An 11,543-nucleotide genomic window follows, 5' to 3' on the forward strand; every position below is an offset into this window, starting at 1 on the left:
GCCAAACCGCTGCGCCACCCAGGGATCCCACCTATTAACCATTTGTATACTTTGGCGAAATGTCTGTTCATGGTCCCCACCCATTTATTTATCCACTGGGCTGTTAGTGACTTTCTCATCAATTTGATGAGGTTTGTCTCAATAAAGGATTTTTTGTGGTGTTTGTTGCATTTACTTTTCCCTGGTTACAGTTTGCTTTTTAATTTGGGTTTGCATTTTTGGGTTGAAATTTTAAGCCTCTGTGCTTTAGTGTATGAGAATGTTCACCCCTTACTATTAAGCATAAGGAATCCCCCATCACCGACATTTGGTAAATTGTGTTAATTGTGCGGTGCTTGCGTGGCTCAGTGAAGGAGTGTCTGCCTTTACTCAGGTCATTATCCCGAGGTCCCGGGATGGAGTCCCTGCAGGGAGCCTGCTTCTCCCTCTGCCTATGTCTCTGCCTCTCTCTGTGTGTCTCATGAATAAATAAATAAAATCTTAAAAATAAAACAAAATAGTGTTATTTGTGGTCGGTGTTGTCGTGGTTTAGTGGTTTACACTGGTGGACTTTCCCATGATGGTGGGCAAGGAGGAGCAAACTCCTGAGGCGGTAAGGGCTCCTGCCGTGGAGACCCCTGGCCCACCAGGCCCAGCGCGGTGGGGGCTTCCCAGCGGGGGGCCTCAGCAGGTGGCAGTCACTCTCCTGGGACCCCGCCCCCTCGTTTTACACCATTGATACAGAGGGCTAGGCCAAAGGCCTCTTCCACAGATGAGAAAGCTGAGGTTCACAGAAAGGTGGGGGAGAGAGGTAAGCGGTTTCATAGCAGAAGCAAAAGCTGCCGCTGGGACGAGCGGATCTCTCCGCGGCTGGCTGGCGGGCGGGCGGGCAGGGCGACAGTATGATCCGGGAGCTGGAGCCCCGCCCCTCCCGGCCCCGGCCCCGCCCCCGCCCCCGCCCCTCCAGGCCCCGGCCCCGCCCCTCCAGGCCCCGCCCCTCCCGGCCCCGCCCCGCGGGCCGCGTTTCCTGCGCTGACCTCTCAGCGCAGCCGCGCTCATTCCAGAGCCCGCACAGCGCTGACTTCATTGGCTGCCTCGCCGTCCCCGCCCCCTGGAGACCTGCTGATTTTCGCAGCCAATCAGCAGGCGCGGTGGCGGCGGCGGCGGCGGCGAGTCTCGGCGGATCTCGGCACCGAGGTACCGGGGCCCGCAGGAGGGGCCGCGGCCCTGGGGGGGGGACCGCGGGGTCCCTCCGCGGCGTCGTGGCGGGCGGGCGGGAGCCACCCTTCCGCCTCGGGGGCGGGCCGCGCTCCTGCGTCCGGAGGGGCGGCGACCGCCACGGTCCGGGGCTGGCTGAGGTTGCCGGGATGGAGGGCGGAGGGCGGAGGGCGGAGGTAGTGCCTTGGCGGATTGTGGGGGTCTCGTCGGTCTAAGTCTGGGAGCGGCCGCCCCCCCGCGCGGGAGGGGCTCTGAGGGAAAGCCGCCGGGGCCCCTTGCGGGCCCTGAGCTCTGACGGGGAGGCGGGGCCCTGGGGCGCCCGCGGAGAGGGGAGAGCGGGCGGGCGGCGCGGTCGCGCGGGGGCCGCTGGCTGCTCCCGGGGTCCTGCGGGCTCCACGCCGGCTCTGGCGCGGCCGTCGTTCCCTGAGCTTGAGGTTCCGTGTTCCGGAACCTCATTCGGGCAGTTCCAGGGGGGGAAGCGGGTCGTGAGGCTTTTGCACTTGGCTGGAGGTGAACATAAAAACCGGACGTGGGATGTAATGAAGGCAAAGGGACCTGTGGAAAACTGGACGAATGTCTCAGTTGGACGAGAGTTTTCTGCCCAGCTGGGCCCACAATACTACGGTAATTCAAGCTCGCCTGTATTGGAAATCCGAGTATTTTATTCTCCTGGATCTCATAAGCAAGCGCCCTCAGTCTTGACCTTCTTGGTGAGGATACTTTGCAATGTGTAAAGTATTGAACAAGAATTGTTTGGCACAAAAGTTCCGAGTTGCGAGGAAGCTGGGAACAGCCCTTCCCTCTCATTGCAAAGGATCCCAGCAGCTTCTTTACTCCTCTGAGACCAAAAAGAGAAGTTGTTTATCTGGTGGGTTTCGGGGAGGGACCAGCTATGGATGAGGGACAAGGGGGAAAGGAGGGATTCTTTGATTTTTCTAAGAAGTCTGCAGTCAGGGAAAAATACTATTTTTACATGCTTCTCACCCTCCATCCCAACTAGCGGAGAACGCTCTTTCTGTATTGATGGTGTCTGTTGAATATTTATAATGGGTCAGGGAAAGGAGTCATCCCTAACCGGACACTTCTCTTTAGTGTAGCTGCAGAGGAATGAACGTACCTTATGTGGAATTAACCCTGGGGTTTGGTTTTCAGTTAAGAAAATGAGGCAGAAGGAAGTATTAACCAAGACCCTCCAAGGCCCCGCCATTGTCTGTAGGACTCCAACCAGCCACGTTTACATGTTTGAGAACAGTGGTGGGGACTCGGGGGACTCCTCTGAGGAAGAGTCCCACCATGTGGCTCTGCGGCCCCGGGGCAAGGAGCGCCACCAGAAGAAGGGTGCCCACCACCCTCGCCAGCCAGGAGCAGGGGACGTGGTGCTGCTGCAGCGCGAGCTGGTCCAGGAGGACAGCCTCAACAAGCTTGCTCTTCAGTATGGCTGCAAAGTAAGAAACCTCGCAGGTGAAGGTGTCCCCTGCCCCATGGTTCCTGTGTATTTCAGGAACGCAGGAACTCACTGAAGCATGGGGGCCCTTGCTGCCCCTTCCTGACCGCCTCTCCCCACCACCCCCAGCAAGGTGGTTTGGAGAGGCCTGTTGTAGCAGAAGACTCTTCCCATCTAACCAGAGCTGGAAGGCAGGTGGAAGCACTTTCAATTCTGAACCTTGGGATCATGAAAAGTGAGGGTTAGGAGTCTCATGTGTTGGAGCAGTTCCCAGTCTACAAAGTACTTCTCTCCCTGTCCCTCCAAACTGAATTCTGGAATTTTTTTTTTTTTTAAGTAGGCACCACACCCGGTGCAGGGCTTGAACTTGGCGACCCTGAGATCAAGACCTGGGCCGAGATCAAGACCTGGGCCGAGATCAAGAGTCAGATGCTCAACTGACTGAACCACCCAGGTGTCCCCCAAAGACACATTTTATTTAAGACCTACTAGGGTCAAAGATGCCAGGCAGAATTTATCCAAGATAAATTTGCTAGGCTTGCTTTTCTCACTACTTCTCATTTTCTGACCCTTTCTTGCTGGTTGTACCTTACTTGGTCAAATTTTACAGTCTCTCACTTAGAACTGCATGATCTAGCCTTTGTACACTGTGTATCTATATAACCCTGTTTCTCTCTTTAATTATGTTTTTAGCATTCAGAGTGATTAACATGGCAAAGTAAGTAGGAAAAGTATTTACAGAATTGCTGCATTTTCTCCTAGATTGAAACTATTTATTTCATTTTGCTAATTACGCTGTTACAACTTTCCATGGCCTCCCCTAAGGCTGTCTAACCAATTTATTTTAAAAATCTTTTCCTCCTTAGTTTCTTGTCATTTATCTAACAAGGCTCAAATGGTTAAACACAGTTTATAGGATGTTGTGGTATTTCCCAGAGGAAATAAACAGGATGGTCTCTAGGGACACATAGTGTCTCAATTGTACTGAGATTTATATATGACTCTCTTAATAAGCTTCTGTAGGCATACTATATGGTTTATGGAACATGGGCTGAAAATGAATCTGACCCTACACTGAGTGGATGCAGTGGGCTTCTTGGAACAGTGACGTTTAATAAATCTGTGAAGATTATATATATATAATATGTATATTATATATTATATATATATATAATGCCTCTGATAAGTAACCATTTTCCAATTTAAAGTAAATTTGGGTGTCATTTTATTAAGGGAAAAAAAACAGGTCTCAAGAACCTTATGCTTTAGTTTCAGGACATGATAAATTAACAATGTCCACCAGCCCAATTCAGTTAGATGATAAAAACAATTACTCAATAAGTGAAGTAATGGAGATGATTGATTTGAATCAGGTGCTCCCTAAAGGTCTTTTGATTTTATTTACACTCTAGTTAAAGTGGGCTCGTGAGTTAAAACCCATTTCTGATGCTTTCAGTAAGTTCCAAATGTTAGCTTGAGGGAGGGTTTATCTTTGACTTACATTCTGCACCACCCCTCCCTCAAGATTGTGGAAGGAATTTGTCAGTGAACTTTGTTACCTTATAAAACTCTTAGTGGTGTTCCTTTCTCTTCCAGTCCTAATATTGGAACAGAGGATTTCAGTCCATATTTTCCAACTCCATTTGTGATTCTCTGTAGGTTTCTAATTCTCCTAAGTATTGTGAAATCCTCAGTGTATTAACTCTAGATTGCATTTATTTAAACAATAAGTTTATATGCCATACAGTACTTCTGGGCAAGAAAACATGGTAGAATCATGAGAACATACCTCTTAAAACGTTATTACTGTTAAAGTAGGTTCTGAGTGTCTGTGGAGCTGGCTGAGGCTTCCTGTTTGGAGATTGCCAATGTAATCAGCTACTAAATTGGGTCTTGTTGTGGGGAGGGAAGTCAGCCAGATGGGGGCACTGTTGCCTCAAAAGTTAAAAGAAATACAAAGGACTTTTGCTTTTTCAGTGCTGGGGTTGGCTTTCACCTAAAAACATTTTGTTGCAGTCATACTTTAAACAAACACTGTTTTCCAAGACTGATTTACGTTATTATATTTGTTAATATGTATGGAAATGTGATGATTAAGCTATGCATTTAGGCTGAGTTAAAGCCAAAAATCAGTTATTCAGCCTAAACTGATTTTGTGTATAGGTGCAGTATTCCAGTATTCATCAGATTCCTAAGTGGGGTGGGCTTGGATTGTCTTCCAGAAAGAGCTGCTTTTTTTTTTGATATTCTAAGGAGTTTACATATTTTGTGATGTTTGTCTTCATGGCTTCCCTAGGTCGCAGATATCAAGAAAGTCAACAACTTCATCAGAGAACAAGACTTATATGCTTTGAAATCTATTAAGATTCCGGTGAAAAATCATGGGATCCTAACAGAGACCCACAAAGAACTCAGACCCCTCCTGAGCCCATCCTCAGAGACAAGAGTGACCTTCGAGGAGCAGCCAGATCCAGACAGAGCGGCTGTAGGCGCTGGTGCCCTGTCCAGCCCACTGACGGATTTCTTTAAGGGCATTGACCAGAATATTGAGCGTGCAGTGCAGTCAGAAATCTTTTTAAATGAAAGTTACTGTGTAGAGACCTCCAGTCAGCCGCTGCTTCCAGCTCCTCCGAAGACCTTGACAAATGGTGCAGACTGTGGAATTCAGTGGTGGAATGCTGTTTTTATCATGCTTCTAATTGGGATTGTTTTACCAGTGTTTTATTTGGTCTATTTTAAAATGCAGTCTACTGGCGAGATCCCCAGTAGCTTGAACACAACTACTGTCCCCAATGGCTCGATGGCTATGAGTGCAATTCCAGGGCAAGCCCCCAAATTAGTAGTTCCGGTGCCAACCATCCCCTCTTCAGATGGCCATTTCAGTCCAACCACCCGGGCAGGGAACTAGCTCTTGTCATTTCTAAAGAATCAGGCCAGCATCAGCATTTGACTTCCTGATGTGTATCACCTGACTTCATCCATCTCCTAAGGTGCTGCATTTCCTTTTCTGTGACCTATGGACACATCTCAGAAGCCACTATTGTGTTCCCCATAACACTCACCTGGGGAATAGGCTCTCCTAATCTAAGGCTGTGAGGACCAAAGCACCAGCACCCTCGGCCCTCTACATCCAGAAGGTACAGCAAGAGAGACACTTACACGTGACACATGGCGTTTCTTGAAGGTACATAGTGGACTGGCACTGCGTGGGTCCCCACATTCGATTTATTTAGAAGTTGAGGAGCAGCATTGGACCTTCAGTGTGGGAGCCTCTGGGGTTCACTTTAGTCACTTGGCTGCAAGGTCCCCTGCCTGCTGAGAAGAGATGACTGGCTGTGACAAATGATGTTCTTTGTCTCCCTGGCAAAGGTGCTGTCCAGTAGTGGTGAACATCACCCTGTTTTGGAGTATACAAATAATAACAAGCTCTGTTGCATAGTTGTCCCACCAGTTAGCCTTTTTGAGGCAGTGTCGCTTCCAAAATTTAAAAAAGCCCTAAATCCGAATTACTCTAATGTTGTGTAAATGGCAGTTCTGTTCCTTGTACTTCTAGAACTACTTAGTGATCCACAGGCCTACTTTTAAGATGCTGCATATTGTGGCCAGCACTTCCTGGCCAGAACATTTGGAGGCTGTTGCTCAGTTTCACCAGAGGTACATCCCCACCCCAGTGGCTAACCAGATTACCTGTTAGCATTTTTGGAAAGAATTCCTGTTGGTCAGTGTCTGGAGCTAAGTAGGTACAAAGAGAAAGATGACTGTTCATCCAGAAGTGTCACATGTTGGGATCTCGGTGATAGGCACACTCATCAGTCCAGCGTTGCTGAGAGCAGCAGTCTCGAGTGTACCTGGAAGGGAGGTACAGGGAGAATCAGTGTGCTTCCTACTGCTTCCCTGACTAATCTTAGGAAGTCTAGAGCCATTGCCCCAGAAGGGGGCTCGGTGTTTTTCCTTGGGTAAATACACTTTAGATAGTGTAGCTCATGGTGTTAAAAGACCAAACGACTTAATGGAGGTGAATCTTGCTGTGAAGGCCATAAATAGAGAGGTCAGGCTCCCATCAGCCTGAGGTTTTCCCATTTCCTATACAGCTGCAGTCATGCTGGAGGCTCACGGGGGGTGTGGGTCAGCCTCTGAAGCAGGGCAAAAGCCTGTTTGGACAGAGCCCATCTTGGTCCCATGGAAGCGTGGAAATGGGCTTACATGGCTGATGGCTGAGGCTCAGAGAAGCCTGCCACCAGGGAGGAAAACACACTGCACAAATGCTGAGCTTTGAGCGTGATTTATGTCATTCATCAGGCCTAGAGATAAATTGAGATGTCATGTAAGAAGAGGCGAGTAGGGCAGAAGAGTACTTAAAATGGGCTTCTGGTTTTTCTCTTCTCAGCTATGTGAAAAACAATTTGCTCTTGGTCTGATTAGTAAATTTAAAGAATCTTCAAAAGTAAATCTTTTCTTCAAAACCAAAATGATCTTCAGGATTAAATGACCTTGTGAATCTTTGCTGCAGGAAATGTTTTGATCATGTGAATGCTTTTCCAGCAAATGTTTGTACTCCCTGTGCCCCTGGAGGCCACAGGTTTCTCTAACACATCACCATTAACTTCGCCAGGCAGAGCTCGGAGTCTCATGGGAAAATGGCTTCTGTCAAGCTAAGAATAAGTATCTGTATCCTTTACTTTTTAAAATGAAATAAAATAATTTCTTCTGTGAAGGACAATTGATTCTTCTCTCTTTTTTTTTTTTTCTTTTAATATGGAGAGGGTGGTAATTCAGAATTGAAAGATGGACGACAGTGTTGGAGAATATGGAGGTGAGGCCTGCCCAGGGCTTGTGCTCAAGATTACCCCAACAGGTGAAGAACAGAAGTGGTAAACAGCACAGTCCTGTGGATTGCTCTGTATAATGTGCCTTAAAGTGGTTTTATTAAGTATGTGTAAGAGATACTGTGAAGCTCACTTTCTACACATTTTGCTACATTTTTGGTGTCTTAGGAGTTAACGTTTTAAATAAATAGATTTGATAGGTAGTGTTCGGTCCTTTTGACTGAACTATAGTACCCAATGTTGTGGACACTGAGGGAATTTGTCATCAGGCAAACGATGCTCCCTTTTTACTTTGGGATGGCAGAGACTAAGCAGAAGTCTCAGGTTTATAGTGCAGGACTGCCCAGCCAAGGCCATGACACAGTCCTTCCTCGGGAAGGTAGTTCTTTAAATTGCCTCTGTTAATAGTGAAGTTGGCCTGAGGTTGAGGGAGAATGATAAAGGTTCTTCTTTCTCTGCATCCACACCAGCATCTGTCATCTCTTGTCTTTTTGATGAGAGCCAGTCTAACAGACATGAGGTGATGTCTCACTGTGGTTTTGATCTGCATTTCCCTAATAATTATGGTAAGCACCTTTTCATGTACCTGTTGGCTGTTTGTATAACTTATTTGGGAAAATGTCTATTCAGAAGTTTTGCCCATTTCTAAACTTTATATATATACACATATATATACATACATATATATAATTTACTGCTGAGTTGTGTGAGCTCTTTATATATTTTGGCTATTAACTCTTTATTGGATACATGATTTACCAATATTTTCCCGCATTCTTTAGGTTGTCTTCATTTTGTTGATTGTTTCTTTTGCTCTGCAGAAGCTTTTTAGTTTGATATAGTCCCACTTGTTTATTTTTGCTTCTGTTCCTTATGCTTTTGGTGTCATAATCCAGAAAATCATTGCCAAGACCAGTGTCAAGGAACTTACCACCTATGATTTTTTCTAGGAGTTTTATGGTTTCTGGTGTTGCATTCAAGTCTTTTTTAGTTAATTTTTGTGAGTGGAAAAAGGTATGGGTCTGCTTTCATTCTTTTACACATGAATATTGATTTTCTTAGCACCATTTATTGAGGAGAGTGCCTTTTCTCCATTGAGTATTCTTGGCTCCCTTCTCAATATGACTATACATGCATGGATGTATTTCTGGGTTCTCATTTCTGTTCTGTTGGTTTGTATCTGTTCTAATGCCAGCACCATACTGTTTTAATTACTATAGCTTTATAATATAGTTTGAAATCAGGAAGTGTGGTGTCCTGCTTTGTACTTCTTTCTTAGGATTCCTTTGGCTATTCAGAGTCTTTTGTCCTTCCATATAAATTTTAGGTTGTTTTTTTTTTTCTACTTATGTAAAATTTGCCATTGGAATCTTAACAGGAATAGAATCTATAGATGGCTTTGAGTAATATGGAAATGTAAACAATATTCAATTTCCCCAACCCATGAACACAGGATACCTTTCTGTTTATTTTTATCTTCTTTCATCAATGTTTTGTAGTGCTCAGTGTAGAGCTCTTTCACCTCCTTGGTTAAATTTATTCTTAAATATGTAATTGTTTTTGATACTGTAAATGGGATAGCTTTCTTTATTTCTTTTCAGATAATTCATTGTTAGTGTATAGACAGGCTACTGGTTTTATATGTTAATTTTGTATCCTAGAATTTTACTGAATTCATTGATTAGATCTAACAGGTTTTTTTTTATGGTGTCTTTAGGATTTTATATATGTAAAATCATGTCATGTACAAATAGATGTATCTACAAATAGATACAATTTTACCTTTTTTTTTTTCTTTTTTCAGTTTTCTGCTTTTTATTTATTTATTTTTTTATTTTTTCTTGCCTGATCACTCTGGCTTGAGCTTCCAGTACTATGTTGAATAAGCACCATTGTTTTGTTCCTGAGCTCGGGGAAAAAAAGCTTTCACTCCATCATTAGGCATAGTGTTAGCTGTGGAGTTGTCATATAGGGCCTTTATTATGTTGAGATACCTTCCTCTTATACCTAATTTGTTGTTAAGAATTTTTATCATGAGCAGATGTTGAATTTTGTCAAATGTTTTTTCTCCGTCTATTGAAAGGATCATATGATTTTTGTCCTTCATTTTATTAATAAGGTATATCACATTGATTTGCATATGTTAGACTACCTTCCATCCCTGGAATAAATCCCACTTGATCATGGTGAATGATCTCTATAATGTACTGCTGAATTTGTTTTGCTGGTATTTTATTGAGAATTTTTGCCCCTATATTCATAGGGGTATTGGCCTGTAGTGTCCTTTTCTGGCTTTGATATCAGGTAATGCTGGCTTCTTAAAATAAGTTTGGAAATGTTCTCTCCTCTCTCTTAAGTTTGAGAAGGTTTGGCATTAATTCTTTAAATGTTTATCTTTTTCAAACAAACCTTTTCAACAAGCCTTTTAAAGGTTTATCTTTTCAAAGAACCAGTTCTTTTATTAGTCTTTTCCATTGTTTTCCTATTCTCTATTTCATTTATCTGCTCTAATCTTTATGTCCTTCTTTCTGCTAACATTGTGTTTACTATGTTCTTCTTCTAGTTTCTTAAAGTGTTAAATTGTTTATTTAAGATCATTCCTGTTTCTTAGTGTAGGTGCTTGTTGCTATGAATTTTCTTTTTCTTTTTAAGATTTTATTTATTCCTGAGACACAGAAAGAGAGAGAGGCAGAGACACAGGCAGAGGGAGAAGCAGGTAGAGGGAGAAGCAGGCTCCATGCAGGAAGCCCGACATGGGACTCAATCCCAGGTCTCTAGGATCACACCCTGGACTGAAGGCAGCACTAAACTGCTGAGCCACCCGGGCTGCCCTGAATTTTCTTTTAAGAACAGCTTTTGCAGTTGTATTCCATAAATTTTGGTATGTTGTGTTTCCATTTTTGTTTGTTGCAGGATACTTTTTATTCCCTTTAATTTCCTCTTTGATCTATTTGTTGTTCAGAAGAGTGGTATTTTTCATTTATCCATGAATTTTCCAGTTTTCTTCCTATTATTGATTTCCAATTTCATACCATTATGTTCAGAGAAGATACTTAATATGATTTTAATCTTCTTGAACTTGCTTAGACTTGTTTTGTGGCCTAATATATGGTCTGTCCTAGAAAATGTTCCATTGGTGATTGACAGGAATGTGTACTCTCCTGTTGTAGGATAATAATGTTCTGTATATATGTTAGGTTCATTTGGTCTATAGTGTTGTTCAAATCCAATTTTTTTTTATTGATTCTCTGGATCTATATTATTGAAAGTGAGGTATTAAAAGTCTCCAACAATTACTGTATTTCTGTTTATTTCTCCTTTATCCTCTGTTTTGCCTTATATGTTTAGGTGCTCCAATGTTGGATGCATAAATATTTGCCATTTTATATCTTTTTGGTGGATTGACCCCTTTATCATTATGTAATGATCCTCGGTGTCTCTTGCCATTTTTAGTAAGTCTGTTTTGTTTGGTGTAAGCACAGCTATCCCTGTTTTGTTGTTTTTGTTTGGTTACTGTTTGCTTGAAATATCTTTTTCCATCTTTTCACTCATAGTCTGTGTCTTTGAGGCTAAAGTGAGTCTCTGGTAGGCAGCATATCATTGGGTCTTGTAGTTTTCTTTCTCTTTTTTTTTTAATCCATTCAGCTATTTTATGTCTTGTGGCTGAAGAATTTAATCCACATATGTTTAAGGCAATTATTGATAGGTAATTGCCTATTTCATTAATTGCTATTTCATTAAGTATTTTCTGGCTATTTTATAGATCCATTATTCCTTGTTTCTTATCCTACTGTATTGTTTTGTAATTTGGAGTCTTTTGTATCAGTATGCTTTGAATTCTTTATCATATTATTTTTTGTGATAACTACAGGTTTTCCTGTAGTGGCTACCACAAGGCTTACATAACATACCTTAGAATTATAACACCTTGGGGGCACCGGAGTGGCTCAGTCAGTTAAGCATCTGCCCTCAGGTGAGGTCATGATCTTGGGGTCCTGGGATTGAGCCCCACAATGGGCTCTCTGCTCAGCAGGGAGTCTGCTTCTCCCTCTCCCTCTGTGATGTCTCTCACTCTT

General features: G+C 43.5%; 1 protein-coding gene across 4 annotated transcripts; it reads left to right on the forward strand.

The window, feature by feature from the left end:
• The first annotated feature begins 1,042 nt into the window (after nt 1-1,042).
• Nucleotides 1,043-7,361, forward strand: LYSMD4 (LysM domain containing 4). 4 transcript variants are annotated; one of them, XM_072737131.1, is made up of 3 exons: nt 1,043-1,176; nt 2,350-2,642; nt 4,938-7,361. In XM_072737131.1, exons 2-3 carry the CDS (start codon nt 2,358-2,360, stop codon nt 5,547-5,549), a joined length of 897 nt encoding a protein of 298 aa, XP_072593232.1. In that variant the 5' UTR covers nt 1,043-1,176; nt 2,350-2,357; the 3' UTR covers nt 5,550-7,361. The 4 variants fall into 4 exon arrangements, with proteins under 4 accessions (XP_072593232.1, XP_025857552.1, XP_072593233.1 ...); XM_026001767.2 differs by lacking the exon at nt 1,043-1,176 and adding an exon at nt 1,428-1,821; XM_026001777.2 differs by lacking the exon at nt 1,043-1,176 and adding an exon at nt 1,708-1,907.
• The last annotated feature ends 4,182 nt before the right edge of the window (nt 7,362-11,543 follow it).

This window comes from Vulpes vulpes, chromosome 14 (genome assembly GCF_048418805.1).
Source record: "Vulpes vulpes isolate BD-2025 chromosome 14, VulVul3, whole genome shotgun sequence".
Classification (NCBI taxonomy): Eukaryota; Metazoa; Chordata; class Mammalia; order Carnivora; family Canidae; genus Vulpes; species Vulpes vulpes.

Coding starts and splice junctions, on each gene's coding strand:
- LYSMD4 (XM_026001767.2), top strand. CDS start 1,737: ATGAAGGCAAAGGGACCTGTGGAAAACTGGACGAATGTCTCAGTTGGA. Junction 1,822..2,349: donor GCTGGGCCCACAATACTACG/GTAATTCAAGCT, acceptor TTTGGTTTTCAG/TTAAGAAAATGAGGCAGAAG. Junction 2,643..4,937: donor CTCTTCAGTATGGCTGCAAA/GTAAGAAACCTC, acceptor TGGCTTCCCTAG/GTCGCAGATATCAAGAAAGT.